The 17,397-nt window shown below is 46.9% G+C and overlaps 2 protein-coding genes and 2 non-coding genes across 4 annotated transcripts; all 4 read right to left on the bottom strand.

Moving 5' to 3' along the window:
* Window positions 1–324: 324 nt before the first annotated feature.
* SPMAP1 (sperm microtubule associated protein 1) lies at window positions 325–3,402 on the bottom strand. The gene is made up of 3 exons (XM_045777757.2): window positions 3,181–3,402; window positions 1,430–1,529; window positions 325–578 (listed from the first exon to the last, which is right to left on the bottom strand). The coding sequence occupies exons 1-3, from the start codon at window positions 3,385–3,387 to the stop codon at window positions 421–423; spliced, it is 465 nt and encodes a 154-aa protein (XP_045633713.1). The 5' UTR covers window positions 3,388–3,402; the 3' UTR covers window positions 325–420.
* Window positions 3,403–4,555: 1,153 nt separating this feature from the next.
* Window positions 4,556–9,582, bottom strand: RPL23 (ribosomal protein L23). Its single transcript, XM_045777747.2, has 5 exons — window positions 9,427–9,582; window positions 8,756–8,839; window positions 8,334–8,462; window positions 4,787–4,900; window positions 4,556–4,685 (listed from the first exon to the last, which is right to left on the bottom strand). The coding sequence occupies exons 1-5, from the start codon at window positions 9,437–9,439 to the stop codon at window positions 4,603–4,605; spliced, it is 423 nt and encodes a 140-aa protein (XP_045633703.1). The 5' UTR covers window positions 9,440–9,582; the 3' UTR covers window positions 4,556–4,602.
* LOC123779553 (small nucleolar RNA SNORA21) lies at window positions 8,591–8,725 on the bottom strand. The gene has a single exon (XR_006776233.1). It is a non-coding gene; the product is annotated as a small nucleolar RNA SNORA21 (small nucleolar RNA).
* A 4,839-nt stretch (window positions 9,583–14,421) lies between the features above and the next one.
* On the bottom strand, window positions 14,422–14,493 carry TRNAC-GCA (transfer RNA cysteine (anticodon GCA)). Its single transcript has one exon. It is a non-coding gene; the product is annotated as a tRNA-Cys (tRNA).
* Between the last annotated feature and the right edge of the window lie 2,904 nt (window positions 14,494–17,397).

Here is a 17,397-nt window from a genome sequence, read left to right as displayed (position 1 = left end):
ATGAGTCTCAGGAAAATCAGGAAACCAAGCACAAGCTGTTTGGACAGGCCACCTGCTCCGTTCTCGAGGGGCAAACGGTAGCCAGCCTCTAGCCTGGGGCAGAGCTCTGTGGAGGCTGAGGCGCTCAGTGCCATTGTTCCTTCTCCTGCCATGGGCAGGGGAGAATGGCCACCTCCTTTCCAGCCTGGCACTCGTGGGCATGGGGCGTAAGGGAGCAGGCCTGAGGACGCCCTCTCTCCTCCCACCTGCTCTCCGAAGGCTAGAGAAGCTGAGGGTGGAGAAACTGCCCCCCCAACCTCAGCAAAGAAACAGCACACTCGGAGGCACAAATAACATCATTGTTTATTTAAAAATAGCATTAAGAGTTCATCTAAACATGTCTTCTATTCAGGTCCAGGCGTGGGAAGGGAAGAGATGCTGTTAGAAGAGAGGGAATTGGGTGACCTCTCCAAAGACAGACGGGCGCTGGCGGAGGGATGGGGTGTTCCGGCGATAGCCAAACCGACCATTGAATCCCTTGATCGTTTTCAGTTCAGCATTGTAGTGATCATGCCCGGTCACCTGCTGGAGGGAATGCCCTTGGGGGCGGAGAGAGAGGTCTGAGCCCCTATTCAGCCCCCTCTTGCTTTTCCCCTGCTCCCATGGGGCTGGTATAGAATGTGCTCCCCATGTCCCAGCTGAACCCTCCATCCTCAAACGTCTCGAGCCTCTTGATGAAAAGCCGAGGGCTGATGAAGTCAAGGAGACAGATAGCTTTCCAGAAACCAAACCGCATACCAGGAGTAGCACACAGGAGGAGCGTGAATGCTATGTGTTAAGACAGGAGGGGCCAGAAGCTTCTGGGCTTGGCTGAACTTGCCTTGCTCCCAGGAAGACTGAAAACATTTCACCCTTGCTTCAGACCCACGTGGAGAAAATGGATGAGCTCAATTTGGGCAAATGGTGCCAAAGGTCATGTGACTAGAGTGTGGCCAAAGGAGGAGGGTTCACACTGTCAGAAAAACCTCTCTCAACCCTTCCTTTCCTGTTGCTCAATTGGGCCTGGAAAAGGAGCAGGACACAGCCTGTTCAGGGAGCAGGGAGTCGAACATACATGGACTTTTGGAAAGAGCGGAATTCCAATCCCAGCTAAGCCCTCCTTGGCCAGTCACTTCCCCTCCGTCCACTTCAGTTTGCCCAGCTGGAGCGCAGGGGGAGTGTGAGGGTGAAAACCACCGACCTATAGCAGCTGCTTTGTCACCAAATAGAAGGAGCACGCGACACCATCGGCTCACGTCTGAGAAGAAAAGCTGGGGACGCAGTCCCAAGGCCTCTCCCCCGCTCCCCCAAACTAGGGCTCTCTGTGGCCCGATTTCTCTCTCTGAACTGGAACGCATACCACTCTTCCAGGGGGGTCCACGCCAAGGCTGGAAAGCCAGGTGGCACTTGCCTGCGCCTGCCCAGTTTCTCCTGTTCAGGTACCTCTGTCCTTCCCCAAAGATGTGGAAATAATCCACTATCCAGCCGTCTCTTCCTGTGCCGCCGTGATCCTGAGAGTGAGGGAGAAAACACAGAGACTGTCAGCCACGGTGCTGAGAGGGGCGCCAACGAAACTCCCTTTGGGCTTGTTGCAGGGGGAGAGAGACAAGGTCCCAGCCTGGGGCCACCAGGCCAGACAGATTAAATATAAATATACCTATTGACCTATCGTCTCTCAGGGAGGGGCAAGGCATTAAAGGCTCAGTGTCTGCTGCCGACACGCCAGTTACAATCCCAGCTCTGCCTAGTACGAACAAGCTGTGTGACCCTGGGCCAACGACACGGCTTTTCTGGACCTCGACGTCCTCATCAGTGAAAGGAGGTTTGCTGTAAGATTTAAGTGAGATAATTCAAGTAAAGGGCCTGGCATAGTAAAGGTTCTTTAATTTTTTTTTAAAGATTTAATTTATTTGAGAGAGAGAAAGAATGGGGGGGGCGAGGGAGAAGCAGACTCCCGCTGAGCAGGGAGCCCCAGGTGGGATCAGGACCTGAAGGCAGCCGCTTCACCGACTGAGCCACCCAGGCGCCCCTAATTTACTTTAAAAATAAACAATGTCATGGGGCGCCCAGCTGACTCAGTCCGCAGAGCATGCCGCTCTTGATCTTGGGGTCCTGAGCTCAAGCCGTGTGTTGGTGGTAGAGTTTACTTAAAACAAAACAGAAAAACCCGTTATCTTTATGTAAATGAAAACAATACCTACTACAAACGGTTGGGATTAAACCCTTACAAAATGGAATATAGTAAGTTTCAAAAGCGTGCACACCATATTATTTTCAAGCTGTTAAACACTCAAGTTTTTCTCTTTTTTCCTCCCAGTCTCCGGTTCCTTCGGTCGTAAAAGTTAGGCAAGTAGAGAACCCGTACATACGCCAGCACGGGACATAGAGATGTGTCCATACACATGCAGTGCACACCCAGGCACACACCCAAACACACACACACCCCAAGATCTGTTCGCAGAATAACCCCCATTAACCCCAACAATCCCCTCCCCATACCGCTGTGACACATGTACACAAATACTGGAGGCAGAAGTGTTGGAAACAGTTGCAGCCATCAGCAAACTGCCTCAGGATCTTCGATCCCGGGTAGGACTCCGCGGAGGAGAGGCGGCACCCACGAGCGAAAAGGCCGGGGGAGCAGCCAGGGCCGCAGAAGTTCGGGAAGTTTCCTTCCCACCTGCTCACAGAAAGTCCCCTGGAGCGAGCCCTTCTGTAATTGTGACATCACCAAGGGAGGGCGCCCCGTCCGGCCGGTCAAGGCGTTGCTTTGTCTCGTTCGCTGACGTCACAAGCATTTTCGCGCTTTGAGAGAATCTGCGGCGCGCGATCACCCCAAAGGGTGGTCCGTGACGTCAAAAAGGACAATGAAACCGATTGGATTGGCAGGGGCGGGCGTGAAGCCCTGTTCCCTAAGGCTGTTAGAAACCCACAATGAGATCGTTCTCAAAATCAGGGCGGGGAGTGATCCCGGGAGCTCAGTGAGCTCAATCCCTGTCCCCTGCCTGTGCCAGTTCCCGGCTTTCATGGAGGAAGCCGAGGGGGTGGGAGTGGGGAGCCCTCCCTAGTGGTAAGAGGCCCGGATTTGGGAAGTCGGGGCCCCGCCATCAGGGTTAAGCTCTGCGGGGCCGGTGAGCTCGTCCGGGGCGCTCTTGTAACAACCTGCTCGGTTTTGCGCAGAATGGGCGGAACCACGTGACTCTGGAAGTAGCGGCGGGCGTGGTAGTCCTGCTGCGCGTTGTAGGGCGGAATCGCCGACCAGAGCTTGGGCCGCAGGCGCTCGTAGGTGCGGGCCACGGTGCTCACCCCCACACCGTCCAAGATGAAGCCCTTCTCCAGCCGCAGAGGACACTCGCAGAAGCGCGACATCCCAGCCACTGCAGCCTCCAAGGGCCTTTCTGGCGGGAGTGGAGGGCCCTAGGTAGGGGCTCCCCTGCGCATTAGTCGCATTGTTACGTGGTGCGGTGTCACAAGACTGCTGTGACACAAACCGTATAGTCCCCTCCAGCAGGGCAGGCTCTTAGGGCTGTGGGGTTAAGTTGCTCGCAAGGCCCCGAGGTGAAGGGTGACTAAGAGAAGACCATGCAAGAGGAACTGGAGATTGGAAGGGGTGTTAACCGAACTTAGGCGGTGTGAACGCAGTCGGACCCAGCCTCCTCCTTCTCCCCCACCTTACTGCATACAGTTCCCAAACTCGGTTCCGTTGAAAAGCTTGTACCCAGAATGGCTCAATGAGTTCAGATACCATCTACTTCCCACTCTCATTTTCCGTAATTGTTAAGTCATCTTATCAAGTATGTGCTAGTGTCACACATACTCTTAATCTTCAGCCTTACAAAGAACACCTATCTTAAAACCCTATTCAACATCTTTAGGCCAGACTGTTGACCCAAACCCGCAGAATGCTCCTTTTTTTCCTCAGGCCCCGAATGTCACATAAATCAATTTTCATGGTTTAGAAAGAAAAACACAACGTCCGATGCTTTCAAGCAGAATTTGCCAAGGTTTACGCCCACTGTGTTGGTTAATTAATCCCCTTTATTCATGAACTAGGGTTGGGCAGGTACATTATACAGCTATCCTGTCCAAACATTTTGATAGCAGAAACCATGCAGATACTTTTAGTAACTTCATTACCTTCCACAAGAGCAAATTCACACAGCAATCATGTGTTAGGTTTCACAAAGATAGCCCTTTATGTGCTGGTTTACTCAAAGAAAACCCGTAACTGCAAGTGTGCATATGTACACACGCACCTGGTCCTTCCTCACACCGCTCTGTGAACGCCACGTGTCCACCATCGGACCGTTCATGCTATCTTATCTCAAATTCAGTGCACTGCAGTTACATGGGGTAACTATCATCGACCAGGATCCACTATCTGCAAATTACTTGAGGGACTCCAAACACAAATGGGAAAATCTGAAAGTTTCTGTAGAATCATAAAGCCCAAGTACTGCACTGAGCAATTTCATTTTACCAACGGTTAGGGGATGTCAAAAAGAGTGACAGATAGAAAAGAACAGGAAGGCAAACATTGGGAGCAAATAATTTTTAATTTTTTAAAACAAATACACCAAAGAATCATGCAATGCTGCCGGCATTGGATGCAATCCTGGGCCACAAGTCTGCACACTCCTTTGCCACTGGTCCTGTGATGGCAGAACCTACATAAAAAAAGAATGAGGGGACAGATAAGATCCGACCCACCCAGAGGTTAAGTCATCCCGTCTCAAAGACCTAGGCGACACTGTGGTTTCCTTCTTACCTTTCATTTCACCTTTATTGTTCACTATGACCCCCGCGTTATCTTCAAAATAGAGAAACACGCCATCTTTTCTCCGGTATGACTTTCGTTGTCGAATTACCACTGCTGGATGTACTAAGAGAGAAAACAGGACAGCAGCCACTAACCTGTCAAGTTCCAGTGCCACAAGAAAAAGCAGTTTACATCTCACCTAGTTCCCCAACATTTCCCACTTGAACATAATGTGGACTCACCGTTTGCTTTTCATTTCCTAAAAGCAAGTGTGAAAGACAGTGCAAATACCAATCGCCCCTTAAGGAAAGACCTTACTCCAAGTCAAAACTGCCTGCACTTCCTACAAGTGTAAATCTGTACTCTTTTTATAACAATCAGCAACACGCTAGCAGGAAACTTGCTAAGCACCTTCTATACTTGTTCCCATTTCACCCGACAGGTGGCTACCTAGTATCACAAAATGGGACCCCCTTTTGGACTGGGTAAGTAGAGGCCAAGCTATTAACTCATTAGGCAATATTTCATCCCAGTATGTATCAAAACCTCTAAGAAAGTACATACCTCGATCTAAAATTCACTGCTTTCAAGAGTTTGTTGGGATCAAATATGTACCATGTTAGATTTTACGAATAGAAGCTCATTTACACACCAATTTAACCAAAGAAAACCTGGAACTAAAGATGCGCGTGTATGTATGTGCGTGAACCTCAGGAGTACGTCCAGGATCTTGACCACACACTCTACACCTTATATCGAATGCCTAAGTGCGGACATATGTCGTTTTATTAGAGCAAAAACTTGGAATTAACCTAAATATCTCATGGCAGATACACAAAAACAGAATCATTTAAAAATGATTACGTCTATCTGTAACTTTTCATATGTAGGACAATCATCTGTGAAGAACGAGTTATGGGAAGGCCGTGGTCCCATTTAAGAAGTAAAGCTTACAAGCTAATTTTTTTGCACTTAAGTCAGAAAGAAAGGACAGGGTGCCTGGGTTCTCAGTTGGTTAAGCATCTGTCTTCGACTCAGGTCATGATCTCAGGGTCCTGGGATCAAGCCCCGCTTCGGGCTCCTTGCTCAGCGGGGAGTCTGCTTCTCCCTCTGCCCCTTCCCCCAGCGTGTGTGCTCACTCACTCTCAAATAAATAAAATAAAATCTTAAAAAAAGGGGAGGGTGGCGTTGCCTGGGTGGCTCAGTCTGTAACGCATCTGCCTTCCGCTTGGGTCATGATCCCAGGGTCCTGGGTTTGAGCCCCGTGCATGGCTCCCTGCTCAGCTGGGAGCCTGCTTCTCCCTCTCCCAGTCCCCTATTTGTTCTCTAATAAAGAGATAAAAATCTTAAAAAAAAAAAAAAAAAAAAGGACGCAACAAAACATTAACCGTCTCTTAGAAGTCTGAAAGTTGGGTAAGTGAAGTTTAATATCTTATTTAAGTTTAATATCTTATCTTAATTAACTGTGTTTTAACTTTTTGTGGAACTGTTTTCCAGCATCTTAAGTAACTTTAAAAAACCTACCTGCACTAAAGTAAACCCGTTCCCAGACCTTCATCTACTGCACTTGTAAGAACTGTAGTCAGACATCACCTGCAAACCATGACCTCACGAGCTTAGAGACCTTGAACAAGTTACTTAACCTTTTGACGTTCAAGTTTTCCTCTTGTAAAACAGGGATTAACAGTTACATTTCCACATTCAAGATCAGACACTGCAAATACAGGATTTTTTTTTGGTAAGGATAGGGATCCTGGCTATCCCTGAGGCTAATACTATCTCTATACATAAGATGGCCTCTGATCAGGGGTTTTTCCCCCACTTAAAAGAAATCTCCACACCCACTGTGGGGCTCGAAGTCACAATCCTGAGATCAAGTCGCATGCTCCACTGACTGAGCCAGCCAGGCACCTCTACCTCTGATCAGGTTTTTAACAATGAGATACACGTTGAGGAGTAACTATTATTTACCGAGAGCCTTCTCTGTTGGACCCTCATCTACTCATAACCATTTATTTTTTTAATTAAAAAGAAAAATTTTTTAAATGTATACTCTACGCTCAATGCGGGGCTTGAACTCATGACCCAGAGATCAAGAGTCACACGATCTATCTGCCAGCTGAGCCAGTCAGACACCCCTACTCGTAACCATTTAAATTCTCACAAATGACCACTCGAGCAGATGAATAAGGCCACACACAAACCCAGGACTCTGGACTTCCGGAACTGCCCCTTTCCACATTTCTGTTATATGGAAGTCTAAGGTGAGGGATACATTCATTCAGCAGAAATGAGGACAAATAAGATTCACTAACAGTTGCCAATTCACTGTCTTTAAAACCATAAGTGTTCTCTGGTCTGTCCCCACGCCAACCTGATTGAGACCAACACCACATCCAGCTGCCATCTCACCAACAGTGCTAGTGGATTGCTCTGCCCTTCTCTGAAGGCTTCCCAGGCCACAGATCAGACCCAGCAAGTGTTCTAAGAGGAAAGCCTGTCCAGTGTCACGCAGGTCCCAATCTACACACGGATTAATCAATGCCTAACCACAATGTTTGATACTCCAAGCCCTCAAGAGTGTATTAAAGGTAAACAAAGATTTCTGACCCCCCCACCCAAGAAACACCAGGGGGTGGGAGGGGCGCTTGTACAGGCCTACGAGGAGTAACTGCAGTATGTGGCCAAGACCACATTTGTACTGTCCATCAAGGGATGGCTCAGATTTCTCCAGAAAAGCCAGATATCCCAGGGCAGAGACAGACTAAGCAGGTACAGAAGGGAAGTTCAGGAGCTGAAGTGCATGGAGTATGAGGAGCTCTAAGGCCAGACAAGACATTACAGGTCAGAAGTGCTCTGAAACCCTTTCCCCCAACTCATACACCTAGGGGAACTAAGCAATGAAGAGCTTCCTATTTTAGTTTCTACCAGAAAAGATTTAGAAGCAACTATGCTTAACTTTTGACAGGTCACAATTCTGAGTGAATCTCCTCTATGAACAAACAAACTCAATCTTAAATCAGGAGGCCTATGTCATTCTGTACTTGTGAAGTGTTAGGTCACAGGCCAAACGCTCTACACGCTCAGCTTATTACCTGAATCTCACAACCACTTGAGAAAGTATGCAAGTATCATTCTTCCCCTTCAAATGAGTAGTTCCAGAAAAGAAAACTTGCCTGACACCTGGTCAAGCTCCGAATGCCTACCAAAAAAAATACACTTACTGGGGCACCTGTCTCAGTCAGTAGAGCATGCGACTCTTGATCTCAGGGTAATGAGTTCAAGTCCCTGGTTGGGCACAGAGATTACTTAAAAAAAAAAAAAAACAAAAACAAAAAGGAAACAAATTGGCAAGACCAGGCAGGGGAGAGAAGAGTCTCTAAGACAGCCAAACCAGAACTTCAATTACAGATGTTTATCTCACACTGCCTCTCAAAGGAAATCAAGCTTTAAGAAGCCTTCACAATAGTAAAATTATTCCATTTTTCCAATAAAGGGAAAAGTCCTTCAACTGTCCACCAAGGAATGAAGAGGATTCAGTGTGTCTAAGACTCACCCTTCTTTCTGAGCTCTGGTTTGCCTTTCTTCACTGTGGCCATCACCATGTCACCCACACCAGCAGCAGGAAGTCTGTTCAATCGTCCCTTGATGCCCTTCACAGAGATGATATACAGATTTTTGGCTCCTAGTGAGAATGTAAACAAAAGTGATTTTTTTTTGTTTTTTGTGGCTGGTGTAACCTTTCCCAGCACTTCAAGACTCTCCCTCCGTTCATACTCCCAAGCAGTTAGTTCCCCCTAACGAAGGCGAACACGTTGTCACACCACCGATTGAAGCAAAACAACACAACACGCTGCTGCTTCACCCAAAAGCAGTGTTTTTACTCTACCCTTCCTTGACGGCTCAGTAGGTCACTAGTCAAGGCCCACCGAGTGCTTTTAAAAGGGGAGTTTGGCGGAGTGCAGCTGAAGGTCTTACCTGTGTTGTCAGCACAGTTGATCACGGCTCCGACCGGAAGACCCAGGGAAATCCGGAATTTCGCACCGGAGGACCCACCACGTCCTGCGGGGAGGAAGGAAAACAGGACGGGGTCACTGACTGGTCACGGTTCCGAGTTTCCCTCACACTCTCAAGGTATACATTCACTCGCACATGCTTTGGGCAACGGTATACTCATCCCCCCCCCCGGGACTCCATCTACCCCTCCCCACGCGCCACCCGGTTCCCACAGCAAACAGCCAATTCCTCACTATTACCGCCCTTACGTTACGATTAAGGGGCCTGAGCCACTCAATCCTCGCTCCAATTTTTGCACCACGTAGTTCTCCCTGCAAGACGGGCGATCGCACACGTCGTCCACTCTGGGGCCTAAGCCAGTGGCACTTCGATATCACTCCTGCAGCGCCACGCGCAGAGGGACCCCGCGGGGTTTGCTCTAAACTCCTGTCCGGATCCTGCCAACTCAACTCTCCAGGCCCCCCCCCCCGCCGCTTTCGGGGGGCCCTTCTAGTGCTCTCACGGCGCCCTCCTCTCCGTCTCCGCCCCGGAGGAGAGCAAAGCGTCCCAGCTGCCCATGGCCGCCGCTCCGGGCGAGGCCAGCAGCCACCTCGCGACAGATGGCGAAGGATACTCAAGAGTCAAAACCTTACCTCGCTTCGACATCTTGAACGCCGGAAAGGGACAGAAAGGAAGTAGGTACAAAGGACTCTGGGATATGAACTTTGATGCCCCGCCCAGTCTCGTCACGTGGCCCGGAGCTTGCTCAATCCGCCTCTTCCCCCAGCCCCCGCCCTCCGCAAGGGCGCTGTCTTATTACGTAATAAGTCCTGGGCGTCGGTTTGAGCTCTCGATGCGAAGTGGGAGGTGTGGGTGTTGAGGGCTGCTGGAGGGAATGACGCCCGGAGTCCCTCTTTACGAACTCTAAAGTAGTTGGGGTTACAGAAACATTGGTTAATTTACCCAGGAACCTCTTCTGAGCACGTAGTATGTGTCAGGAATTTCGCTGGGCACTGGAGGTTCAGAAATGATTAAAAGGGCCTGTGCTGTGTAGGGGCCCCCAAAGAACACAAAGAGTGGGGGACCAAGCGAGGAAGAGCTCTAAATGGTGTCGTTAGGATGTGGTATTGAAAAAAAAATTGTGTTGAAAAGAGATTGTGGCTAAAAATCAACAAACCCCCCCACCCCCCAAAAGGATGTGGTTTTGAGTAAGAGCCATTCTAGCACTGCAGATAATTCCATATATGTGTGTTCGGTCCCATACCAGTTTGTATTTTAGATATCTTGGTTTATTAGTTACCCTTTTCATAGCTTCAACCTCCCCTTCTTCTGGCTTCTTTGCTTTTGTCGATCTGTTCATTCAAATATTTATTGAGCACCTACTTTATGCCAGGTACTGTCATGGGCATTCATTAGACTATGTCAGGGAAAAAAGCCAGATCAACATTCTTGCCCTTAAGGATTCTGCTGGGGTGGCAATGATAGTGGATATTCGACACTAAAGAGATACAATAATTGCAGTGTATCATATGTAAGATGATGTGTACTATGGAAAAGTAAAAGAACAAGGTAAGAGGGATCCTGTAGCGCGAATAGGGGCAAATTGCAATTTGAAACAATAGGTTCAGTGTGGGCTCCATGGACAAAGTTTGGTATTAGAGCAAAGACTTTAGGTGAAGGCGTTAGCAATATGAATTCTGGGAAGAACAGGGGAGAGAGTCGTCCGCCAATGAACGGTTCCAAAGCGGAAGTATGCCCGAGCAATATGAGGACCAGCAAGGAAGCTGGATGTGACTGGACAGAGTAAGTGAAGAGAAGAGTAGCAGGAGAGAAGGTCAGAAGTAACGGAACAAGATTGTGTAGGGCTTTGTACACCAGTATGGACTTCAGCATTTGTGGACTGGAATGGAGAACCATTGCCCCATCTTAAGCAGAGGAGGGACATGAGCTGACTAATATATCAGAAGGATCATTCTAATTGAGGCTAGACCATGGGAGAGGATGCAAAGTTACAAGTAAGGAGATGTGTTAGGGAGCTCTTGCAATACGTGATTTGGACCACAGTGCTAGCAGTCGAGGTCATGTGATGCGGTCAGATTCTGGGTGTGTTTTGGAGGTAGAGCCAACAAAATGTAGGGTGTGAAAGAAGGGAAGGAGTCAAAATGTCTCCAGGGCTTTAGGTCTGAGCAAGTTGAAGATGGCATTGCCATCAGCTGGGAGAGGGAAAACTACGGAAAGAACAGATTTGGGGTTAAGAATAGGACATAAGTAAAGTTAAATGTCTATTAGACAACCGAACAGGATTCAAATAACAAGTTGGACCTATTAGTCTGGAGTTCCGGAGAGAAAGAGCTATAAATTTGGGAGATATCAGCATATAGGTATACAGTTGACCCTTGAACAATCCTGGGGTTAGGGGCACTGACCCCTCTGTGCATGTAAAAATCCATGTATAACCTTTGACTCCCCTAAAACCTAACTATTAATAGCCTACTTTGACTAGAAGCCTTACCAATAACATAAACAGTCAACATATTTTATATGTCATATGTATTAATACTGTATTCTTACAATATAAGTAAGAGAGAAAAGAAAATGTTATTAAGAAAATCAAAAGGAAGAAAAAACACATTTACATTACTGCACTGCATTTAAAAAAAATGGGATTGCAGTTCAAACCCATGTCGTTCAAGGGTCAGCCGTGTTTAAAACCATGACAGTAGATGAGATCATAAAGAAGTAAGGGTAGGGGTGCCTGGCTGGACCAGTATGTGGAGGGTGGGACCCTTAATCTCAGGGTTGTGGGTTTGAACCCAATGTTGGGTGTAGAGATTAATTAAAAATAAAAAATCTAAAAAAGAAGTAAGATCCAGGGCGCCTGTGTGGCACAGCGGTTAAGCGCCTGCCTTCGGCTCAGGGCGTGATCCTGGCGTTATGGGATCGAGCCCCACATCAGGCTCCTCCGCTATGAGCCTGCTTCTTCCTCCCCCAATCCCCCTGCTTGTGTTCCCTCTCTCGCTGGCTGTCTCTATCTCTGTCGAATAAATAAATAAAATCTTAAAAAAAAAAAAAAAAGAAGATCAAATAAAGACCATGAGCTAAGCTCTGGGGCACTTCAACATTAAGAAGTCTATAAATCTGTACATTTATAAATCTCTCTAATCACTCTTAAAATGCCTTCACTTGATCCTGCCAGCTCTCTAGCTACCAATTTTTTGCTCTCACTTCTCAACCAAATTCCACGTGTTTCTCAATATATGACTTCTTTACCAAATTAGTCTCTCTTGATAAATGGAACCGCCATCCATCCAGGTGTCCCATCTGAGACTCTTGTCCGAGTTCTTCTCAGTTTGTCTTCTAAAAGTCTGTTACAGGGCTGCCTGGCTGGCTCAGTGGGTAGAGATGTGACTCCCAATCTCAGGGTTGTGAGTTTGAGTCCCATGTTGGGCATGGAGATTATGTTAAAAATAAAAAAATTTCAAACAGTCTGTCATATCTGTGCAGTGCTTTCCATCTCCTCTAGTATTGCCCTGGTCCATGTCTTTTATTATTTTTTTTATTTTTATTTTTTTGGTGCAAAAAGGTGGTTTTATTAAAGCACGGGGACAGGCCCTGTGGGCAAAAAGAGCTGGTGCACTTGGGTTGTGAGCTGCCCTGGTCCATGTCTTACCTAAACTACTTCTGAAGCTTCCTAACATACCTCCTGACCTCTGTTTCTCCCTCCATCCACTCACTTTTCATACAATGACCAGGAATAATTTTTCAGAAATACAAATATTACGATGTCACCCTCCTTGAAATCCTCCAGTGGTTTCTAGTGCTCTTGGAATCAAAGTTAGAATCCATATCATGGCCTACTAGGCCCTGATCTGGCATCGCCCTGCCTGGTCAACCTTGCCTTGCACCACACTTGCTCTTGTTCTCATGAGTTGAGTTTTTAGTCCCAGATACTGCCCAGGCTCCTGAATCCCCATAGGCCTCCCACATGCCGGGAGTACTCTACCCTGCCTACCCGCTTCAGGTACACCATGTCTACTGATTTCTCAGATTTCAGCTTAAATGTCTCTTAGGGAAATCTGCCCTGACCCTCTTTCTAGGTCATAAGCTGTCTTAACATGCTGTATTTTTCTTTCGGATCTTTCATACTACTTAATTAGAATTCATAAATATATATTTGAAGATTTTTTGTTTAATCACACCCCCCAAATAGTCTATAACTAATCTATAAGCTCCATAAAGCCTGGGTCCGTGTCCTTTGTGTTCATATCCCTAGCACTTAGCATGGGGCCTCACTCAATAAATACATGTTGAATGGTTGCTGAACAAATGAAGAAGTCAATCTCGATCATCTCCATATATCAGCATCCTTGCACGAAGAACCCCACAGACACTTCAAACCTGGCATGTCCAAAACAGAAATCATCATTTTCCCAGGAAATCCGCTCTTCTGCCTGTATTCATTTTCTCTCTTTTTTTTTTTTACTTTTTAAAGTAAACTCCAAGCCCAACATGGGGCTTGAACTCACAACCCCAAGATCAATGATTGCATTCTCTACCGACTGAGCCAGCCAGGTTCCCCTCTATTTGTCTTCTTAGTTGGTTCTTCCAACTGATGGTGCAGTTATGTCTGACCATAACATTCCATTGCTTAAAACCCCTTGCTGGCCTTCTAGTGCTTATAGAATAAAGTCCTAGCTCCTTAGCACAGCACTGGAGTCTCCTCCTGAAATGGCTTACCTTCTCTCTGGCCTCATCTCCAATCACCTTTCCTCTTACACTTCATTCACCAGCAACACCAAACTGCTTAGGATTTCAGGACTTTTGCTTTATTCTCATCTTCTTCAAAATTGTGCTCAAATGTCATCTCTTCCCTGTGCCATTTCCCAACCCCAGGATGCTCTCCCCTGAGCCACCTCTTTACTTAAGAATAGTAGTTCTCAAATTTTCATCTGAAGACCCCTTAACATTCTTAAGTTATCGGGGACCCCAAAGAGTTTTTGTTTATGTAGGGTTATATCTATTGACATTGACCAGACTAGACATTAAAACTGTGAAATGTTTAAGTGTTTGTTAATTCAATTAAGAGAATAATACGTCCACTGCCTATTAAAAAATACATAACATCTTAAAATAAAAAATACATGTTTCCAAACAAAAATAATTTAATGAAAAGAGTGATTTTGCTCTGCTTCTTTTGGAGATCTCTTTAAGGTCTGGCTTAATGGAAGACAACTGATTTCCATGTTCCCACACTTAAGCTGTTTTGATAGCACACACGTGGTAGCCTCTGGAAAGCTCTACTGTACACTCATGAAAGAACAAGAAACAGATAAATAATGAGGTAAAATTAGCTTTTCTCTTGCTAAAAGGGTATCAGAGACACCCAGGAATTCCCCAGGCCATCGTTTTGGAACCACTGACCTGGATGGAGGACCCTGGGATGGTTGCAGACATTCTCACCTTATACAGTAATTCCTTTGTTTTCATGTTCACACAGGTATTAGAACCTGAAATCCTTGGTACTGTAGTTTCGGACTTTCTATATTCCCAGAGCACTCTGTAGAACGGACAGGAGGATGCATGCTTGGTTAGTATTGTATCCCTTTTCTATCATCCTGAGAGTGGTAAAGCTTAAAAGTGAACACTACAGGGGGCACCCGGATTTGAACCGGGGACCTCTTGATCTGCAGTCAAATGCTCTACCCCTGAGCTATACCCCCTCTGCTGGAGGAAGAAGGATTATACCTTTATTGTAGTGTTCACTGACCAGACCTCTCTGGTGATTAATAATAGTTTAGTACCTGTGATTGACTGTCTCGGGCTTCCCAGGGTGATACAAAGAACCAAGAGGAAATTACAGAGGCAATCTGGACCCAAATGGTGGGCGAGGAATGCGAGGTCTGCTCTGACCCAGGCTTGAACGTCCTGTGGGGGGGTGTGGATGGGATGTCCTCTCTTCATCAACTACAGGCTTTTCTACCTCAGGCATCTGGGAATCCTTCCTTGCATTGCCAGCCTCCCTGCCTGCAACCAGAGCTGCACTGAATCCCCAGCCCAGGGCTCTGTGCAAGAGAGGAAATGCTTCCCCTGTCCTTCTTCAGACCCTCTCTGCTCCTGTACCAGACAAGCTTCTATTGTCTCCTTTCTTGGCATCTTCAGTCACTTCCTCTCCCCTGGCTGCTTCAAACATCAACAGGTTTCCCCTAGATCGGAAAGCCCTTCCGTTGCTTTGTACAGCTGTGGTCACCTGCACATTTCTTCTTTCTCGCTGCCCATTGTTAAGAAAGCCAGTGACTTCATTTCTCTCATTCTCAGTGACCTGTCTCTGCAGTTCGGCTACCCTGAATTTGCCCTCCTGACTGTCAGTAATTTTCCCCCCTGGAGAACGTACCTTGGTTCTCCAACTGGATTGTGAGTTCCATGAGGGCAGGCATCACTTTGCATTTCTCCTTGTACTCCCCATAGGAGACGGCACAGCGCCTGGTTCGCTACATGCCCTGGTTTGTACTTGCCAGCCAAGCCACAACCCTGGTTCAACTCAACTACCACATGACACCAAGCTAGCACCCAGGCAGCTGAATTTTGTTGGAGAAGAGCTCACACGTCCTGCATCACCTCTTTGATCTAAAACAGGCTAGCGTTCCCTGTCTGGTATGCTTACACCACTGGCTGGCTAGGTCCACGTCCTTACTCTCCTAAATGTCTATTTCACACACTTTCTCCTGTCTCAGACCTTCCATATCTTATCTCTCCTCACTCTGTTAGCTGAAGAGCTGGACTCTTTCTTCCTTTTTGGAGAAAATCAGCATTGGTCAGAGCCGTGGCGTGCTGGTAAATGGCTAACAAGGGGCTTCAAAGGACCTGGTTTATAGCATTTGCTAATTCCCACGGTGCAAATACTCCCACCTGTCAATTTCAAGCTACCGCAATGAAGTCAACTGGCTTTTAAAATGCCTGAAAATTCAATCATCGGTTCTCACAAGCAGTATGAGCCAAATCTAGCACACTTCTGGGATTGACTACCTCCTGCATCAACTCCCCACTGTACACTGATGACTCCCGGAATTACATTTCCAACCCAGACCTCTCCCTGGTCCCCAGAAGTAACTGGATCTTCAACCGCATGCTTAACATCCCCTCCTCAATATCTGTGGGCACCTCACTCTTAACACGTTGACCCATATTAGCATATAAAGTCCATGAGGATGGGGGCTATACTGTTTTACTTTCTGTGTAAGAGATTTAAAAAGAAACTTAATTTTTTTCCTCTCTAAACTCACTCCTTTCCCCGTGTTCTTTAACTCAGGAAACCACACCACCACCCACCCAGATAGTGAAGACAAAAAAAGACAAAAGGAGTCACTCTTGATTCTTCTGTTTTGCTCCTCTTCCTCCATCCAAAGCACAGGAAGCATGTATCTCCTCTTCCGTGGCCAATCTGGAGCCCTCCCCTCCTCTCCGGCTCTGTTGTTCCCGTTGTAATAGGCTAAATAATGGTCCGCCAGATATGTCCGTGTCCCAATCCCCTTGTGAATATGTTAGCTGGTAAGATAAAAGGCATATGTGGTTGCAATTAAGAATATTGAGTTAGGGAGATCATCCTGGATTATGCGGAGAAGCTCAATTGAATCACAACGGTCCTTATAAGAGAGAAGCGGGAGCATCAGAGTCAGAGACAGAGAGAAGATGTAAGGATAGATGCAGAGATCAGAGGGTGAGAAGATCCTATCCTGGCTTTGAAGATGAAGGATGGGGCCATGAGCCCAGAAATGCAGGTGGCCTCTGGAAGCTACAAAAGCCAGGGAAATGGATTTTCTCCTAAAGCCTCCGAAGGAACACAGGCGTGTCAACATCTGGAGTTTAGCCCAGTGAATTTGGTTTTGGAATTCCGACCTCCAGAAGTGTAAGATAATATGTTTGTGTTGTTTTAAGGAAATAAGTTTGTGGTGGTTTGTCACAGCAGGAGTAGGAAAGAAGTACACTATTGTGGTCTAAGACCCCACCACCCTCTCTCACCAGCACTGCTGCAGTAGAATCCTAACCTGTCTCTCTGTGCCCATCTTTTTCTCTTCCTTTATTGTGGTAAGGACACTTAACATGAGATCTGCCCTCTTTGCAGATTCTTAAAGATTTAATTAATTAATTAATTAATTAATCGATTAATTTATTTGACACAGAGAGAGGGAGAGTGCATGAGCAGGGGGAGGTGGAGAGGGAAAGGCAGAGAATCCCGAGCAGACTCTCTGCTGAGCGTGGAGCCTGAGGTGGGGCTCAATCTCACGACCCTGAGATCATGACCTGAGCAGAAATGAAACCAAGAATCAGACGCTCAACCGACTGAGTCACCCAGACGTCCCTTCACAGATTTAAGTGTTCAGTACAATATTGCTAACTATAGGCACAATATTATATAGCAGATGCCTAGAACTTAGTCATCGTGTATACCTGAAACTTTATGCCCGTTGGTTAGCAACTCCCTCTCTCTTTCCTCATCCCTGGCCACCACCATTCTATTCCCTGCTTCTGTGAGTTTGACTGTTTTAGATCCCTCATATAAACGGAATTACTCCGTGTTTGTCCTTCTGCGATGGGCTTATTTCACTTAGCATAATATCCCATGTCGT

This window comes from Ursus americanus, chromosome 23, assembly GCF_024610735.1.
Source record: "Ursus americanus isolate L20-20 chromosome 23, mUrsAme1.1.p, whole genome shotgun sequence".
Lineage (NCBI taxonomy): Eukaryota > Metazoa > Chordata > Mammalia > Carnivora > Ursidae > Ursus > Ursus americanus.
This window is presented reverse-complemented; position numbering and strand designations above follow the sequence as displayed.